Genomic DNA, 20,325 nt, shown 5'->3' with positions numbered 1-20,325 from the left:
AAGACATCAAAACTATGAAATAACACATATGGAATCATGTAGTAACCCCCCCCCCACAAAAAAAGTGTTAAACAAATCAAAATATATTTTAGATTTGAGATTCTTCAAGAGTAGCCACCCTTTGCCTTGATGACAGCTTTGCACACTCTTGGCATTCTCTCAACCAGCTTCACTTGGAATGCTTTTCCAACAGTCTTGAAGGAGTTCCCACATATGCTGAGCACTTGTTGGCTGCTTATCCTTCACTCTGCTGTCTGACTCATCCCAAAACGTCTCAATTTGGTTGAGGTCGGGGGATTGTGGAGGCCAGGTCATCTGATGCAGCACTCCATCACTCTCCTTCTTGGTAAATAGCCCTTACTGGAGGTGTGTTGGGTCATTGTCCTGTTGAAAAACAAATGATAGTCCCACTAACCGCAACCAGATGGGATGGTGTATTGCTGCAGAATGCTGTGGTAGCCATGCTGGTTAAGTGTGCCTTGAATTCTAAATAAAACACAGTGTCACCAGCACCACACCAGAACACCTCCTCCTCCATGCTTCACGGTGGGAAATACATATGTGGATGCGGAAATCCTCCGCTCACCCACACCGCGTCTCACAAAGACACAGCGGTTGAAACAAAACATCTCCAATTTGGACTCCAGACCAAAGGACAAATTTCCACCATTCTAATGTCCATTGCTCGTGTTTCTTGGCCCAAGCAAGTCTCTTCTTATTATTGGTGTTCTTTAGTAGTGTTTTCTTTGCAGAAATTCAACCATGAAGGCCTGATTCACGCAGCCTCCTCTGAACAGTTGATYTTGAGATGTGTCTGTTATTTGAACTCTGTGAAGCATTCATTTGGGCTGCAATTTCTGAGGCTGGTAACTCTAATGAACTTATCCTCTGCAGCAGAGGTAACTCTGGGTCTTCCTTTCCTGTGGCGGTCCTCATGAGCCAATTTCATCATAGCGCTTGATGGTTTTTGCGACTGCACTTCCAAAGTTCTTGAAATGTTTCATATTGAATGACCTTCATGTCATTAAAAGTAATGATGGACTGTCATTTCTCTTTGTTTATTTGAGCTGTTCTTGCCATAATATGGACTTGGTCTTTTATCAAACAGGGCTATCTTCGGTATACCACCCCTACCTTGTCACAACACAACTGATTGGCTAAAAGTCATTAAGGAAAGAAATTCCACCAATTAACTTTTAACAAGGCACACCTGTTAATTGAAATGCATTCCAGGTGACTACCTCATGAAGCTGGTTGACAGAATGCCAAGAGTGTGCAAAGCTGTCATCAAGGCAAAGAGTGGCTATTTGAAGAATCTCAAATATAACATATTTTGATTTGTTTAAACACTTTTTGGTTACTACACGATTCCATATGTATTATTTCATAGTTTTATTGTCTTCACTATTAATCTACAATGTAGAAAATAAAGAAAAAGCCTCGAATGAGTTGCTGTTCTAAAACTTTTGACCGGTAGTGTAAATTAGAATTACCTTTTACTGCTGTAATGTTCATTGCAGACTCCACTTGTAAATTGTCATTTTTATACAGTAGGGAAGCCTGCATGCTTGTTATAGGCTACAAGCAAACAAGAACACCAGCTGTCTGATACTGATGGAAGGGTGGCTGGCCCAGCGGCCGCTTGAGAACTATTATTATTATTATGACGTCTTATCTGGGTTCGTTTTGTCGTCCAGACAGTTCGATATTTCATAATCACAAATGACGTAAATTAGTCTGGCTTGAAGCATGTAGCTCGTACATGAACCATTAGGCCAATTTATTTAGGATTTCTGTCTAGGTCTTATTTTAAAGACTGAACATTGCATAGGGACTATGACAGTAGTGATATGTGTACTAACTACTGAGACGTGTGTTTTAGCAGCTGTATGTACCGGTGGGAGAGGATTATCTTCTTCATGTTGTCTGCCATGAGAAAATTATAGAGCCTCCGACACTGGTCCCACTGTAGGAACGTCTTCTGGGCCCTGGATTAACACACACGAGAGCGAGAGAGCGAGAGAGACAGTCAATAATGGCACCAAGTCAATACCACACAATGAGTGGTTCTGTTATTGTGCATGTATTTCTACAGTGCCTTCAAAAAGTATTCATACCCCTCGACTTATTCCACATTTGTTGTATTACAGCCTGCATCAAGTCTGGCACCAACAGGATCTTGAACAGCTTCTATCCCCAAGCAATAATACTGATAAATAACTAGTTAACCTGAGTATCCTCGTTGAACTTTTTATTTTTGCACTGCCTCTATGCACACTCACAGGGCCCTACACACACTCACTCACACACATTTATACTGACTACACACACAAGCTGATGCTACTCTGTTTATCTTATATCCTGATGCCTAGTCACCTTACCCCTATACATTAACACACAAAAGCATGTGGATGGACACCCTTTCAAAATAGTGGATTTGGCTACTTCAGACACACACGTTGCTGACAGGTGTATAAAACTGTAAAGTTTGGTGGAGGAGGAATAATGGTCTGGGGCTGTCTTTCATGGTTCGGGCTTGGCCCCTTAGTTRCAGTGAAATCTTAACGCTACGGCATACAATGACATTCTAGACGATTCTGTGCTTCCAACTGCTTCCAACTTTGTAGCATCAGTTTGGGGAAGGCCCTTTCATGTTTCAGCATGACAATACTGTGCAAAAAAAATGAGGTCCGTATAGAAATGTTTTGTCGAGATCAGTGTGGAATAACTTGACTGGCCTGCACAGAGCCCTGCCCTCAACCCCATCGAACACCTTTGGGATGAATTGGAACGCCAACTGCGAGCCAGGCCTAATCACACAACATCAGTGGCCGACCTCACTAATGCTTGTGGCTGAATGGAAGCAAGTCCCCGCAGCAATGTTCCAACATCTAGTGGAAAGCCTTCCCAGAAGAGTTGAGGCTGTTATTTGATGTGTATGTGTCCACATACTTTTGATCATGTAGGGTATATGTGGGTTGACTGATCGGGGCAGGGGAATGTAAGTGCATCCTGTCTGTTTAATGAACAAAATAAACTATTGATTAGATTTTGCATGACGCAGCCAATTAGGCTTCATAGATCAGTAGCATAATTTACAAAATACTTGCTATTCCATTCTTTTGAAAATACACTTTATTAGTCAATGAATTAATAGACGTATTTGTGATTGCGTATATTCAATAGATTTATTCAAATAGACGCCCCCACCACATCTACACAGCCCTACTACCATGCAATCGGTGCTGGCATGTGCACGGGAGGTATAAAAGGCTTATGCCGGGCCTGTTTGAAAAGAGGTCATATTAACATTGGCCTATTTTTAAAAATATATATTTTTAAATGTTGTTAACAGGCAACATACAGTAAATCCTATGTGAAAAGTGTATTTATTAGTGGTGTAAGCACTTTGGTAGCACTTAATGCGTGGCTGTGGTTTGTATAAACAGGTAACGGGCATATGTGATGGCAGGTTTTTAATAGCCCGAGTACTTACTTTAGACTATTTGCAGTGCACATGAAGTGTCGGTGTCTAAAAGTGAACGGGGAAACAAGGCGTTTGGGGTCTATGCGAAACAATAGCAGTCAGTCACTGAGGTGGTCACACGCGCGTTTGTGTGGTGCTCTGAGTGAGATTAAAGAGATGCGGACAAACAAAAGCTACATGGGGTAAAGTGGTGGCCATGGCCTAACTATGGGTACGAACAAAGAGAGGCCAGACTGGCTGCCTGCCTCTTCCACAAATACTCACGGGCGTGGATCTAGACACACGCATGTTCGCATGTAGCCGAATCACAGTATCAACAACGTTCTACTTGACAGTGTAGTGGCTGCCGTTTGTATAAGGCTTTATTTAAATTCCACTTACCGAAGTGCGCTGTATCCCTGGCAGACACTGACGCAGCACAACACTCTCTCCTGGTTGATCCTGTTCTCCCCCAGAAACTTACACACAATGTTCCCCCCTAGGCTGAAGCCCACCACGATGAGCAGTGTCTGGGGGAAGGCCCGCTTGATGGAACCTACCATGGCTGCAAACTCCCATGTACAACCTGGAAAAGGAAATCACAGAAATGTGTATTTTGCTTTTCAACCAAATGCACTGAGATGTAGAAAACAAATCCCAAGGGATTGAAACCCAGGGTTGGCCACGGTGTAGTGCCCCTGGATAGATTTAGGGGTTAGGGGCCTTGCGCAAGGGTACAACGGCAGAAGATGGCATCTAGGATACAGATGCCAGCAACTCTCCGGTTACCGGCTCACTCCCCACCAGATTTTCCAGCTGTACTAGGGATTCAAACCGGCAACCCTCCAATTGCTGACCTGCCACACCTAGTAGCAGTTAAGACAGTGCAAGTTACAGGTAAATGCAATACATTTATTAATTAACCAACTTTTCCACATCAAGCTTTTACTTGGAAAACTCCACAGGTCACACGTAACATTAATTCAGTCACAGGTGTTTCCAATCATGTCCGGCTGTCGCAGACTAATTAGAAGTAGACCAAAGTCAACTTCAACTAAATGTCAAATATTGCAGATGGATTGTAGCTTCCATCAACGTAGTTGTCCGCATCATTTCCAATCCCCCATATATTATTTTTTGTAAACACAGTCAAAAGTTTGGACAGACCTCATTCCAGGGTTTCTTTATTTTTACTATTTTCTACATTGTAAAATAATAGTGACAACATCAAAACTATGAAATAACACATGGAATTCAAAAGTTTGACGCGGTGAAGAGACGACTCCGGGATGCTGGCCTTCTAGGCAGAGTTCCTCTGTCCAGTGTGTTCTTTTGCCCATAATAATCTTATTTTTATTGGCCAGTCTGAGATATGGCTTTTTCTTTGCAACTCTGCCTAGAAGGCCAGCATCACCTTTGACGTTGAGACTAGTGTTTTGCACGTACTATTTAATGAAGCTGCCTGTTGAGGAAATGTCTAAGTGACCCCAAACTTTCGAACAGTAGTGTATACACATATTATATATATAAATACAGACTTTTTAAAATATATATAATTATTATTTTCAGCTAACCCTACCACCCCTCCCCTAATTGGAGTAAACTAATGGACAACACTTAGGCTTTTACTTACAGCTCATACACACACTACACACCTTTTTACAGACACATTCTTCCTCTACCCTCAACCTCTCTTATCCATTTCTGATGTCCATCCAGTTTGATTTCTATTTGCCATATATTTCTAACTGTGCTGAACCTATATACATTTTACAGACACAGTATATTTTACATTCGTTATCTTGTTATTAGTCCGACCCTTCAGCTCCATTCAACTCCACCCATCTATCTCTTAACACCATCCATATTGGATTTCTATTTGACATATATTTTTACAACTGTGCTGTGAGGCTTCACAAAGCTTCTGAACCTTTCTATTCTCATTATTCCTACAGATTGTAAATGAAAGATAAACCATTATTATATTTTTGATCGATTGACTATGACTTTTCAAAAATCACCCAGTAGTGCTTTCTGCAGAGTTGGCTCCAGGTAATTGTTAGAATTCTTCAGCCATTCCTGAACCTGTGACCAAAAACAAGCTACATATGGACAGTTATATTATTAAAAAGGACAACAATATGCGTACTTAACAGAGCCCTGGCCCTGTCGGTCTTACCGTAGGTGAACATGCGCGGCGAGGTGAGCTCGATGTTGGGCAGGGACCCCAGATGGTTGAGAACAGCACACCTGTACCCCTGCCTCTGGGAGTGATTCACAAAGGTGCGGATGTAGTGCTTCTCGCTGTGGTTACCAATCCCCGGGCAGATCACCATGGTGATGTCATCTGTGGAGTAAAAACACAGTAAACACACAGGTGATAAAGGAGAGTCCGTGGGTAGGTGGTGTTAGGGCAAATTAAAGGCCAAAAAGCACGGTATTCTATGTGCAACAGGGGTCATTAGTGCACACAATGTTCATTAGTGCACACAGTGGAACGTGCTTTAAAACATTTTGCAACAGGAAATTAAAATTTGCATTGGACCAGTCCTGGTAGTCCTTCCCCGTTTCAGTCCTTTTCTTCTGTATGGTGCCTAATGAACAAGACCAAGGAGTAGGGTTAGGTGGTATCCAGACTTTCAAACCGCTCTTTACCATACCGGGGTATAGGGTATTACTCGCAGTGCACAAAAGGGGCGCCATTTCTTTCCAAATGATATATTTTTCAACGCACAACACGTTTAGGCAGCAGGGGCCTCTTCTAACAGCTGCTTAAAATTGCACAACATTCCCGCATGCGCAATTTCTGAAAAGTCTGCACAACAATATTAAGATTTATTAACTTGGCGCACGCCATACATACGCATGTTTCCCCAGTTATAAATCAGACCCGTCGTAAAACTGTGCAAGCGTGAACGAGCATTAAAACTCTGCCTGGACAAACACCCTCCTTTAAACTTACGGTGACAATGACACCCTTTTAATTTGCTGTATAAATTGGAACTATTGCCATTCAAAATGTAGTTTATCAATAGATTGGGTTTCTATTTCCTGCCTTGGTACAGGCCCTGAGATTAAATAGGCAATGATGTCGCACTCCTATCGCACACCAATACTGTAGCCTACACATACTGTCAAATATTTTACACAAGCTGCCAGTCTATTTACTGAGTTGGCAGAATGCTTTAATCTTTAGCATTAATTTATGCTGCATCTGGCAAAGGACTGGCAGTTTCTGAAAGAGAAAACAATGGCAAATTGTGGACCTGGCAGCACAACAATGCTTTACATCGACTTTTCCCACAACCTAGATGATGGACTGCCCGCCAATTCTGAAGCATTGTCTAGGGTAGGCAACTTTTTTTTCTTCTGGGGGGGAGGGTGCAATAATCCCATGGGCAGCGCCATTTATAATATACACAGTCGAATTTAACAGGTGAACAGTTTCTATTTTACATTAAGGTAGGCTTATGTATGCTACAGCCTACTTCAATGTAAAATAGACTGTTCACCTGTTAAATTCGACTGAATATTATAAATAGCGCTGCCTATGGGATAGCAAAACTTGAAATACATTTAGCCCGTCTATTTACTAGACTACTAGGTCCAATTAAATGAGAGCTGCGCATGGTCATTTTTTGTATGGCTACTTCAGAAATATGAATCCATCACGGCCAGAAATGGTGAGGAAATGTTTATGCAACTTATGAAAACAAAATAGGAAAAATATTTAGATTTTTTATAAAAATATTTTCGCTCCTCACTGACGGCAAATGGCTGCATTCTAGTTAATATGTGTTTCTGTTTTTTGTACGAATAAGCTTTTCACCATATCCGCATTTGCACAAAATACTTGCCAGCTTGCAATACAATATTTCAACCACTAGCAGAGATGTGTGTACACATGGCCTGAAGTTTGCYAGGAGGTGAGCACACTCTCTCATCAAGTTCAGATTTTGCGTGAAAATTGGTGCGCACATATTTGGGGGGTGGGGGTCTATAAAAATCATACCGTCTATATTTCAAAATACCCCGGTATACATAGTATACTATCCAAGCCTACCAGGGAGTCACTGCACAGATAAAGGGTGTGTGCTACTCTTTCCTCAGGGGCACCATCTTGCTAATGGTCTCAAACCCAATTAGATACCCTAGGGCAGGTGCCCAAAAAGGCAAGCACTACGAGAGGATTTAAAAAAWATATATAASTGTTCCCTTGACATACATTATTCAAGATAAGGAAACAGTGGACACCAACCAAAGCCAATTCCATTCGATGAATTACCTCAAAATGTCTAAATAATGCACACTAGTCGCAGACCTGTTGGATTAAACCTCATTTTGAAGTGCCACTACACTGAGGACTTGAAGGGATGTGGACAGTATTGACCACAGCACAGCTGTTTTTGTAACCCTAACCAATAGGCTGAGTCATGCCCGATCACAGATACAGTATATGGCATGTGGTACATGACCAGACCTGGGTTCAAATACTATTTTAAATAATTTAAAATACTTTAGCTGGGCTTGATTGAGCTCGTCTGGCATAATTGAACCAACACAATAATTGCAAAAGTGCAAACCCCACCCATCTACAAGTCACCTTTAGAATAGATAGGATCATGTTTAAGGCTAGGCAACTTACATTGAAGAACTTCTCTCCCTTTGAGCCAAAACGCAGCCCGAGATCCGCTGGTAAAGCACTGCTGACCATTCCAAAAGTCTAAGTTGAAAAGCAAAGGAGACCTGGCATTTGCCATTAGGTTCCCTAAAATGGAATGGTCTGCCAGAGGAGATCAGGCTTGCAGATTCAGTGCCTCTTTAAATCCCCCCTGAAAACGCACTTATGCACTTGATGCGAAGCACTTTGTTAACCTGTTATCGAAAAGTGCTCTATAAATAAAGTTATTCATATTCAAGCAAACACCACAAGTATTTGAAAGATTTCAAATAAACTCAGAAAAAAAAGAAACGTCCTCTCACTGTCAACTGCGTTTATTTTCAGCAAACTTCCCTGTAACGCACATCGTTGAGATTGCCTGCAATGCCTGCAATGACAACAAGCTCAGTCCGATGATGCTGTGACACACCACCCCAGACCACGACGGACCCTCCACCTCCAAATCGATCCCGCTCCAGAGTACAGGCCTCGGTGTAACACTCATTCCTTCGACGATAATCGCAAATCCGACCATCACCCCTGGTGAGACAAAACCGCGACTAGTCAGTGAAGAGCACTTTTTGCCAGTCCTGTCTGGTCCAGCGACGGTGGGTTTGTGCCCATAGGCGACTTTGTTGCCGGTGATGTCTGGTGAGGACACGCCTTACAACAGGCCTACAAGTCCTCAGTCCGGCCTCTCTCAGCCTATTGCGGACAGTCTGAGCACTGATGGAGGGAATGTGCGTTCCTGGTGTAACTCGGGCAGTTGTTGTTGCCATCCTGTACCTGTCCCACAGGTGTGATGTTCGGATGTACGGATCCTGTGCAGGTGTTGTTACACGTGGTCTGCCACTGCCATCCTGTCTCCCTGTAGCACTGTCTTAGGCGTCTCTCAGTACAGACATTGCAATTTATTGCCCTGGCCACATCTGCAGTCCTCATGCCTCCTTGCAGCATGCCTAAGGCACATTCACACAGATGAGCAGGGACCCTGGGCATCTTTCTTTTTGTGTTTTTCAGAGTCAGTAGAAAGGCCACTTTAGTGTCCTAAGTTTTCATAACTGTGACCTTAATTGCCTACTGTCTGTAAGCTGTTAGTGCCTTAATGACCGTTCCAGAGGTGCATGTTCATTAATTGTTTATGGTTCATTGAACAAGCATGGGAAACAGTGTCTAAACCCTTTACAATGAAGATCTGTGAAGTTATTTGTATTTTTACGAATTATCTTTGAAAGACAAGAGTCCTGAAAAGTGGACATTTCTTTTTTTGCCGAGTTTAGTACTTGAACCCAGGTCTGTACAGGACGTGGTACAGTACATGACACTGAATATCTCGGAGTAGGGTGAAGCTGCCCCAGCCGAGATGCTGATCTTGGGTCATTTTTGCATTTCCTCACTAAAGGTTAAGGTTAGGATTGGTGCAGGGGAAGCTGAGCCTAGTTCTGCACCTAGGGGAATATTAACCCTGGAGCAAATATCTCACCTCCAGTGCGGTGGTCCCCCAGCGACTCGAAGAGGTCAAAGGTGGCAGTGGCCCCATCCTGCATGAGGAGGTACTTGCGCACCCCACAGGGGTTTGGGGAGCTGACACGCCCCAGCTTCCCATACAGGGCCGTCTGGAGGTGTCCACTCTTCCCCCACAGCAGCGGCGGTTCGTACCTGTGTGAATACACAAACGGGCAAGAGTGGATGTGTGAGAGCCAAAGTGATGTAAGAGCAATAATGTCAGTGCCTTGTGGAACATTTTGTGTTGTGAGCATGGTATGAAATCCCAGTGTAAACTGGTACATTCCACACACACACACAAAATCTAGCATGAAGTTAACATGTATAAACATCTAATTTGCGGGCCTCCCGAGTAGTGCAGTGGTCTAAGGCAAAGTGCTAGCTGTGCCAAATGAGATTCTGGGTTCGAGTCCAGGCTCTGTCGCAGCCGGCTGCGACCGGGGGACCCATGGGGCGGCACACAATTGGCCCAGAGTCGTCCGGGTTATGCCGGCAGGGATGTCCTTGTCCCATCGAGCACTAGCAACTCCTGTCGCGGGCCGGGCGCAGTGCACGCTGACACGGTCGCCAGGTGTATGGCGTTTCCTCCGACAAATTGGTGCGGCTGTCTTCCGGGTTAAGTGGGCATTGTGTTAAGAAGCAGTGCGGCTTGGTTGGGTTGTGTTTCGGAGGACGCACGGCTCTCGAACCTTCCCCTCTCCCGAGTCTGTACGGAAGTTGCAGCGATGAGACAATTGGATACCACGAAATTAGGAAGAAAAAGAGGTATAACAACAAAATGTAATCTAATTTGCAAATAACTCTGGATCCTAGCTGTGCCTCTGGCATGGTCTTTCCATCTCATGCAAAGAAACACAACCGTTTTAAGTAACCTCCTTTCCCCACTCTGTGACCAGGCTTTGGCCTGTAGGATCAATTATATATCACTGGTAGCAAGACATTAACATCTTCATGTCTCATGGAAGCCTTTCACATTTTACAGCCAATATGCCTCAATGAAAAACAGCTGCCTATATCCTTTAGTTAGAGTTTATCTTAAAAAAAATTCATTTTATCCAGGTAAAGACAGTGTAATTTAGCCATGCTAAGTCTGCAGTGTGGTCCATAGTGTAGATGTTATGTAATTGCGATGTGGCTGTAAAATAATACAGTGTTAATAGGACACCTACTATACCCACACACAGGGCATCTCGATTGGCTGGACAGCCGTTGACTGATGCAGGGAGTGTTGAGGACTGGTCTAACAGGGAGGTACTGTGAGAAGGGCACTATCGCGACTGGGTTGAAAGTGATTACGACTCAGGGGGAAAGGAAAGATTAAGGATGTTTATGAAAATGGGATAGTATGTCCTGTAGCTACTGTACATGTGGGTTTATGAGTATGAGCTTGTGACTGTCTGTGTGTGTGTGGCATGTACCAGTCTGCTCTGGAATTTGATATTGATACCATAGTCACAACAACATAACATGTTCCAGGAAGCACTGCTATTTCACTTACAAGTGTGTGTGCTTGCTCTCAAGTAGGCCTTTGTGTGCGCCGGTGCATGGGAACAGTGGACACGGTTTGCGTCCCAAATGGCACCCCATTTCCTATACAGTTTATTACTTTTTACCGGGGCTCTCTATAGGTGATCGTGGCTGTGTCCCAAATGGCATCCTATCTGCTGGGTAGGTATCAGTACTCACTCTTTGGTCAGGATGGGGCAGGACTTGAGCAGATAGCGATTGAGGGGAGTGTCCCGATAGGTGATGTCAGGCGGGGCCGTGGGACTCTTCAGATTCAGACAGCGCACCAGGAAATAGAGCACCGTTGCTATGGCAGCCAGCTTCATGCCCTCAAACATGGCTGGCATCTCGGGGGCAATGGTGTGGACATCACCTGGCTCCACGAGTGCACTCATGGTTGACAGAGAGGACCTATGTCTAGGCACAATTAACATATGATCACAACAGCAACACATCTAACAGTACAACTGGCCATAGCGTGCCCCGCCCCCCCAGTTGAAATGGTCTAGAACCGCCACTGGTGCAGAGGGCATATAAAGAGTCACATGCAGTCATAGCATTGATACATCATGTAAATTAGAGCGTGATAAGAATAATGAGATCAAATATGACCACAATAAGGCTGATTTGAAGTCCACAAACAGCAGAAAGAAACGAAGTCGGTCAGACAGTGTCAAACATTTTTGCCCACCTTGCCTCTGTTCAATAACTAATGATACTCAGTCACCCCCTGGATATGCATTTCAGAATCTGGCAGCGCTGGAAAAGAGGAACAAAAAGTCACCCAAATAGAAAACTGTCAGCATATTGTTGAATGCAAAAGTCTCATCTGTTTGACTTTCTGTAGATACAAATTACATTATAAAACAGTATCATTGTACGAATTCCAATCATTCAGACGTTATTATTTAGCAGTGAAGTCTGCCAGTTAATGTTTGTGTTAGAGTTGAATTTGCGCGAGACAACTCATTCTACGCTTACAATCTAGTCTAGAATAGGATACATAAATGTTACCCACTTTTGATACAGTGATACATACAGAAAAAGTAGACTGCCCTCTGTCAGCCGACTCCCTCATTTCAGCACACACGCAGTAGCAAATGTTTTTGTAAAAAAGCAAGCAAGTCAGCTGGTTAGCAACCATGCACAACATACCATTTTTACCTCGAAGATATTTCCGAGCTTTCGTCCGAATCAGTGTCCTTACATTAATGTATACAAGCTGTTTTGCTCTCTGTGCACATTGAACAGCTGTTCGGTGTAGCCACGGACTGTTTACTACAGCTGAACAGAGTTGAAATACGCGAGCACCTAGCAACTGCAGCCTGACTTCCTACTGAAGAAGAGATGATTTACATATAGCTATTTTTATTGGAGCTCAGTTACGGCTACGTCACATGTTGGGTAATTTCGGTGCCCAGTTTTGGGCGACGGCGAAGTCGGCTCAAAACAAAAGCAAAGTGGCTTGAGCACGTGGAGTAATGAGTAGTATTCTGTGTTTTACTAGCACAGCGCTTTATTTGCCTTGCCAATCAAACTTGTTTGAACATGTATTTTATGGAAAAGAGCTGTATGCTTCTGAACGATACACAATGCTGCCTTGTTAACAATATGACCGAGCTGCGCATATTCCTGTTCGATTTGTAGTCCCCTTCAATGTTTTCCATATTGTCAGTACTTCCTGAGAAGTATTTGTAGTGTTGTAAATCATGATTTTACAATGGATATATATAATAACCATTTAATCTTTCATGTTGCGCTACTTGTATACAGCACTTACAATTTCACAAAAAAATGTCACAAGCTCCTGAGTGACGCAGCAGTCTAAGGCACTGCATCTAAGTGCTAGAGGTGTCACTACAGACCCTGGTTCAATTCCAGGCTGTATCACAACTGGCCGTGATTGGGAGTCCAATAGGGCGGTGCACAATTGACCTAGCGTCATTAGGGTTTGGTCGGGGTAGGCTGTCATTGTAAGAATGTTCTAAACTGACTTAAATATAGGTTAAATAAAAATACCACTTAAGCGATAACACCAGAGAAGCCGGTGTTTGGAGGATATATTGGCACGGTTGTTGTTTTGTAGAGGGCCGGCAAACCGTGTCAATATGTCCTCCAAATACCGGCTTCAAGGGCATTATCACTTTTATACAAGGGGTTACCAACATATTCAAATAATGATTGACATATTTTCATAAACAAGGTTATTTTGATGAATGTATTCATACTATTTCATTCTTCCATGAGATACAGTGCATTCGMAAAGTATTCAGACCTTGACTTTTTCCACATTTTGTTACATTATTCTAAAATGGACAAAAACATTTCCCCTCATCAATCTACACACAATACCCCATAATGACAAAGCAAAAAAAAAAAGTGGGACATTTTTGCAAATGTATAAAAAAACAACAACTGATATTTACATAAGTATTCAGACCCTTTACTCAGTACTTTCTCGAAGCACCTTTGGCAGCTATTACAGACTTCTTGGGTATGACGCTACACGCTTGGCACACCTGTATTTGGGGAGTTTCTCCCATTCTTCTCTGCAGATCCTCTCCACCTCCGTCAGGTTGGATTTGGAGCATCGCTGTACAGCTATTTTCGGGTCTCTCCAGAGATGTTCGATCAGGTTCAAGTCCGGGCTCTAGCTGGACACTCAAGGACATTCAGAGAAAWGTCCCAAAGCCACTCCTGCATTGTCTTTGCTGTGTGCTTAGAGTCGTTGTCCTGTTGGAAGGTGAACCTTCACCGCAGCAGGTTTTCATCAAGGATCTCTCTGTACTTTGCTCCGTTCATCTTTCCCTCGATCCTGACTAGTTTCCCAGTCCCTGCTGCTGAAAAACATCCCCACAGCATGATGCTGCCACCACCATGCTTCACCGTAGGTATGGTGCCATGTTTCCTCCAGACATGACTCTTGGCATTCAGGCTAAAGAGTTCAATCTTGGTTTCGTCAGARCAGAGAACCTTGATTCTCAGGGTCAGAATCTTTTATGTGCCTTTTGGCAAACTCCAAGCTGGCTGTCATGTGCCTTTTACTGAGGAGTGGCTTCCGTCTGACCACTCTACAATAAAGGCCTGATTGGTGGAGTGCTGCAGAGATGTTTGTCCTTCTGGACGGTTCTCCCATCGCAACAGAGGAACTCTGGAGCTCTGTCAGAGTGACCATCGGGTTCTTGGTCACCTCCCTGACAAAGGTCCTTCTCCCCCGATTGCTCAGTTTGGCCGGGCAGCCAGCTCTAGAAAGAGTCTTGGTGGTTCCAAACTTCTTCCATTTAATAATAATGGAGGCCACTGTGTTCTTGGGGACCTTCAATGCTGCAGAAATGTTTTGGTGCCCTTCCCCAGATCTGTAACTTAACAAAATCCTGTCTCTGCGCTCTACAGACAATTACTTCAACCTCAGGGCTTGGTTTTTGCTCTGACATGCACTGTCAACTGTGGGATCTTATATAGACAGGTGTGTGCCTTTCCAAATCATGTCCAAAAATTGATTTTACCACAGGTGGTCTCCAATCAAGTTGTAGAAATCTTTGTGGCATTTTTTACAACACAATCAGTTGTGTTGTAACAAGGTAGGGGTGGTATACAGAAGATAACGCTATTTGGTAAAAGACCAAGTCCATATTATGGCAAGAARATGTCAAATAAGCAAAGATAAACATCCATCATTACTTTAAGACATGAAGGTCATTCAATATGGAACATTTCAAGAACTTTGAAAGTTTCTTAAAGTGCAGTCGCAAAAACCATCAATCGCTATGATGAAACTGGCTCCCATGAGAACCGCCACATGAAAGGAAGACCCAGAGTTACCTCTGCTGCAGAGGACAAGTTCATTAGAGTTACCAGCCTCAGAAATTTCACCCCAAATAAATGCTTCACAGAATTCAAGTAACAGACACATCTCAACATTGACTGTTCAGAGGAGACTGCATAAATCATGCCACCATGGTTGAATTGTTGCAAAGAAACCACTACTAAAGGACACCAATAATAAGAAGAGACTTGCTTGGGCCAAGAAACACGAGCAATGGATATTAGACCAGTGGAAATATGTCCTTTGGTCTGATGAGTCCAAATCTGAGTTTTTTGGCTCCGACCGTCAAGTCTTTGTGAGATGCAGAGTAGGTGAACGGATGATCTCCGCATGTGTGGTTCCCACGTGAAGCATGGAGGAGCAAGTGTGATGGTGTGAGGGTGCTGCTGACCCTGTCTGTGATTTATTTAGAATTCAAGACACACTAAACCAGCATGGCTACCACAGCATTCTGCAGCGATATGCCATCCCATCTGGTTTGCGCTTAGTGGGACTATCATTTGTTTTTCAACAGGACAATGACCCAACCCACATCCAGGCTGTGTAAGGGCTATTTGACCAAAAAGGAGAGTGATGGAGTGCTGCATCAGATGACCTGGCCTCCACAATCACCCCACCTCAACCCAATTGAGATGATTTGGGATGAGTTGGACTGCAGAGTGAAGGAAAAGCGGGTGCTAAGGTGCTAAGCATATGTGGGAACTCCTTCAAGACTGTTGGAAAAGTATTCCAGGTGAAGCTGGTTGAGAGAATATCAAGCGTGTGCAAAGCTCTCATCAAGGAAAAGGGTGGCTACTTTGAAGAATCTAAAATATGTTTAACACTTTTTTGGTTACTGCATGATTCCATATGTGTTATTTCATAGTTTTGATGTCTTCACTATTATTCTACAATGTAGAAAATAGTCAAAATAAATTAAAACACTTGAATGAGTAGGTGTGTCCAAACAATTGACTGGTACTGTATGTAAATAAGGTATTTCATTTTTTTTTTTTTTATACATTTGCAAAAACAATTAACAACCTGTTGTCGCTTTGTCATTATGGGGTACTGTGTGTAGATTGATGCGGAAAAAAAGTAGTGTAATCAATTTTAGAGTAATGCTGTAACATAACAAAATGTGGAAAAAGTCAAGGGGTTTGAATACTTTCTGAATGTACAGTATAGTCCGACACAAATCTAAGGTTGTTACCCAAGCCGGCTGATCGTTCGTTCTTTCGGTTCGGTTGCCAGAGACGTGACCCAGTCCCTTAAGTCTTTTTGTTCTGTTCCCAGTCGTTCGTTCTAAATGTTCCATTTCCATACTGGCTGGCAACGTTCTTATCCCTTGCTTGCTACTGTAGCTAGCCAATTACGGCTAATTTACAGTCACGTCAAACAGTGCAGCCAGAATAACAGCAAATTAGCTGCATTTGAATTTGTTTAAACTGTGTTCTAGTGACATTTATTTGCACTGAATCTCAGGGAATCTCAGGGTTTGATGAATGGATTATTTTCATTTTAGTATCAGGTTGTTATCAGTGAAGTTGATCGTTTCTAATCAATACAATTTGGCCACTGGGAGGCGACATTGGCATTTACTAAAGTAGACTATTCACTCAATGTGATAATTCAACCACTGCTTATGAGAATGAGGGCAATTTGCTGCACCAAATAAAAGTACATAAAGTTAGAAATTGCCTTAATATTAAGAAAAGCTGTAACTTAATTTGAAAATATTTGTATACTGAATACAAAATGTGTGAAATATTGCAAGACAAATTATTATTCATTCTCTGCACACATCAGGGGTCTGAAAAAGACTAAAGGTTTCACCCATATAGGAAATACAGGAAATACAATACAAAGCCTATTGACATGAGCAATAACTATACTGTTTTTGAGTACATTGAAATCAAATGAAAAATGTATCCAACATCGAAATTTCCAATATTGACTCAGGATTATTAACTCAAACATTACAATAAAGATTCACATCTCATTCATTTAACCCACCAATAATAATCTGGACCAAGAAATCAGTGATTATCATAGATTTTTTTTTAAATGAACCAATTAAACCRAGGGACAGACTGGGGAGAGAAATCCTCCTGGGAATTTCTAACACACCACCCTGATTTTGGCCTCAAGGCTCCCACAATTCTCTTCCCTTGAGACCACCATTATTAGCTAAATAATGGCAATTCTGCACTAAAATTACTACCAACTTTAGACCAGCCCTCTGGGCTAAAGATGAACCAGTCAATCTGGCATTTGCCAGAACCGCCCTATGGCCAGTCCGTTTCTGATTAAGCCCCTTGGAGAGGCCTGATACTGGAGAGGTAAGTCATGAGGAAAAGCCCCTTTAGACAAGAGGTGAACATCATAGAAAACGTATGTGATGACTCACACCATACCTGACTATTTGTTTGAAGTTGACTGATTGACTTATCCAAGCCGACTATACAACAATGTGCCATGAAATRGCTACCCGTTCACTTTCTATGGTTCTGTCCATACGATAATGACTTTTGACAAGGTTTCAAAGCCACATGGCTTATTCACAGGGTAGGAAATACCTTGGTGTGGTTCTCATGCATTCAAACTGTGGACCCCTCTCACTGAATAATAGGCTGGAAAAATAGGCTATTTAACTGTTACTGATACACAACGGATAGCCTATCTTTTACAGCTCAGATATAATATAATAGAACAGATCAGAATAGAATAGAGTAGAATAGATTGTGTCAGTAGTGAACTTCAGTATAACAATATATCCAGTAAGCTATGACAGATATATAACCAGACACCTCTGTTCTCTTGGCCCTCCCGAGGTTCCTACAGAAGGAACATAATCCTGTAGCAACAAGAAATGTGAATTATTATGTTTGCTACAGAAGGAACATAATCCTGCAGCAACAGGAAATGTGAATTATTATGTTTGCTACAGAAGGAACATAATCCTGCAGCAACAGGAAATGTGAATTATTATGTGAATTATAATGAATGGATATTTTTTGCTTTACAGGAAAATTCTCAGCAACAAAAGAGGGATCAAATTAAGATCTTACATCTGTAAAATGTCAAATGTAAATGTAAAAATGTATGTGTTTCTCATCTGAAAATTACATCTGAAAACCTCTGTTGTGTCTCGGTATCAGTTAGAAACAGGAGTCATTACAGATTCCCCATGCAGTAAACATGCTGACCCTCTCCCTGAACGAATGCTAATCTTATGCTATTGAGGAGCATATGGAGCGTTCATATCATAGGCCTACTATAGGAGAGATCAGGAATACATGTTTGAAGTTATTATAAGAGGTCTTCAAAGAGCTTTACTGGAGAGCACTGTACTGGAAAATGCACCAAATCCCTTCCACAATGGTAATGTTTTGAGAAATCTATTTTTAGATCAGAACTCTACCAGTTACTAGGTTACAGTAATGATGTGATGTCAGTCAATGTGGTGTCAGGGAATGTAATGTATGTGTCAGTCAATCAAAATGTACTTAGCAATTCTATTAATAGAAATGGTGGGTTATTGGTTATTACCATTGGTTATTTTTTAGAATGAGTATATCAGAGAGTCCTACAGCTGGTATGGACATTTAGTTCCTTGGAAGTTGTGAGAAAGTACATTTTTGGTTTCCCATTGGTTCTGGGAACAAAGCCATAAGTTTCTTGACCGGTAAAACAGAATGTRTTTTAAATGTTCTGAGAAGGGAAAATTTAGCCTGTTCTTGGAAAGTTCATTTTTAGGTTGCATGGAGGTTCTGAGAACGTTTTACTATGGTTCCCTGAAAGTTTCCTGGGAAGTTTTATTAATGTTCTGAGAATGAAAATGATAGGTTATTTGAAGGTAATTAAATAACGTTCTGAGAATATGTTTTAATAAGACTTTTAATAACACTGCTATCTTAGTTTGGGTTAACTGTATGGAACTCCAAGCACAGATAGGAAATTAATTTGCTTACCCATTAATCATTACCCATTTGCTTACCCCTGGGGTGACAGGTAGCCTAGTGGTTAGAGCGTTGGACTAGTAACCGAAAGGTTGCAAGATTGAATCACCGAGCTGACAAAGTAAAAATCTGTTTTCTGCCCCTGAACAAGGCAGTTAACCCACTGTTCCTAGGCCGTCAATGAAAAAAATAATTGTTCTTAACTGACTTGCCTAGTTAAATAAAGGTAAAAAAAATAATTATGTTCTCTGAATGTTCTGAGAAAATGATTTTAAATAGAACCATGAGGAAACCTGCAGAAAACGTTATGCTGAAGTACTGAAATTCCAACCTGAGAAGAATATGGTTGTCAGAGTGTTATGTGCTACCTGGGTAGCTTGCACAATTCCCAGAACGTTGTGGGAAGGTTGTATGCAAAATAACCATAGGACAATCACACTATCCCAAGCTTTAAGAAACATARAAGTCTCAGAACGTTATGTGCTGGCTGGGTTACGTATCTCAAACATGTTTTCTAGTAAAGATTGGATCTCAAAATGTTACATTTACTGTTAATAATGTGCACACACAAAAGAATAATGAGAACAGAGAGAGAACATATTGAGTTCCGTTTACTTACACCCACTTACTCTATCAACACACAAATCACCTCTGACACCAGGGATGGATCTCAGCCCGAATAACACCCACATTCAGTCTTATAGTGTGTATGTGTATGTGTGTGTGTGTGTAGAGTAGTTAGTTAGACCCACCACCACCAAATGACAATTTCTGCATACCCAGCAGTTGACTTCTCTAGCACTCCCTCACAAGAGATTTAAAAAATGATCCACAGATTCTGCAAAATAAACATCTGTTGCAGCTGTCAGACTAAATCTTGGAAAACAACATGGTCTTTCAACAATATTGTGGTGTAGGAATGATGCCATGGTCCATGTCTATATGGAGGCAATGTTATAAGCCACTTTTTTTGTTGTTTTGTATTTTCACCCCTTTTTTCTCCCCAATTTCATGGTATCCAATTGGTAGTAGTTACAGTCTTGTCTCATCGCTGCAACTCCCGTACAGACAAAGGTTGAGAGCCATGCGTCCCCCGAAACACAACCCAACCAAGCTGCACTGCTTCTTTACACAATGCCCATCCAACCTGGAAGCCAGCCACACCAATGTGTCAGAGGAAACACCGTACACTTGGCTACCGTGTCAGCGTGCACTGTGCCCATCCCGCCACAGGAGTCGCTAGTGCGCGATGAGACAAGGATATCCCTGCCGGCCAAACCRTCCCCTAACCCCGACYACGCTGGGCCAATTGTGCGCCGCCCCATGGGCCTTCCGGTTGGGGCCGGCTGCAACAGAGCCTGGATTCAAACCCAGAATCTCTAGTGGCACAGCTAGCACTGCGATGCAGTGCCTTAGACCA

At 42.4% G+C, this 20,325-nt stretch overlaps 1 protein-coding gene across 5 annotated transcripts in view; it reads right to left on the bottom strand.

Annotated features, from left to right (window-relative positions):
• The window catches only part of LOC111962097 (monoacylglycerol lipase ABHD2), a 21,472-nt gene extending 9,006 nt beyond the window's left edge, over positions 1 to 12,466 (bottom strand). Inside the window, exons 1-7 of one of the 5 annotated variants that reach the window (XM_023984922.2) lie at positions 12,294 to 12,466; positions 11,830 to 11,897; positions 11,319 to 11,555; positions 9,610 to 9,785; positions 5,646 to 5,813; positions 3,869 to 4,052; positions 1,896 to 1,988 (exon numbers count right to left, since the gene is read on the bottom strand). In XM_023984922.2, the coding sequence (XP_023840690.1) occupies positions 1,896 to 1,988; positions 3,869 to 4,052; positions 5,646 to 5,813; positions 9,610 to 9,785; positions 11,319 to 11,533 (836 nt within the window). In that variant the 5' untranslated portion in view covers positions 11,534 to 11,555; positions 11,830 to 11,897; positions 12,294 to 12,466. The remainder of the gene's footprint in view (positions 1 to 1,895; positions 1,989 to 3,868; positions 4,053 to 5,645; positions 5,814 to 9,609; positions 9,786 to 11,318; positions 11,556 to 11,829; positions 11,898 to 12,293) is intronic. The other 4 variants (XM_023984923.2, XM_023984924.2, XM_023984927.2 and 1 more) reach the window with 4 other exon arrangements.
• Between the last annotated feature and the right edge of the window lie 7,859 nt (positions 12,467 to 20,325).

The sequence above is a fragment of the Salvelinus sp. IW2-2015 genome, linkage group LG4q.1:29, assembly GCF_002910315.2.
Source record: "Salvelinus sp. IW2-2015 linkage group LG4q.1:29, ASM291031v2, whole genome shotgun sequence".
Lineage (NCBI taxonomy): Eukaryota > Metazoa > Chordata > Actinopteri > Salmoniformes > Salmonidae > Salvelinus > Salvelinus sp. IW2-2015.
This window is presented reverse-complemented; position numbering and strand designations above follow the sequence as displayed.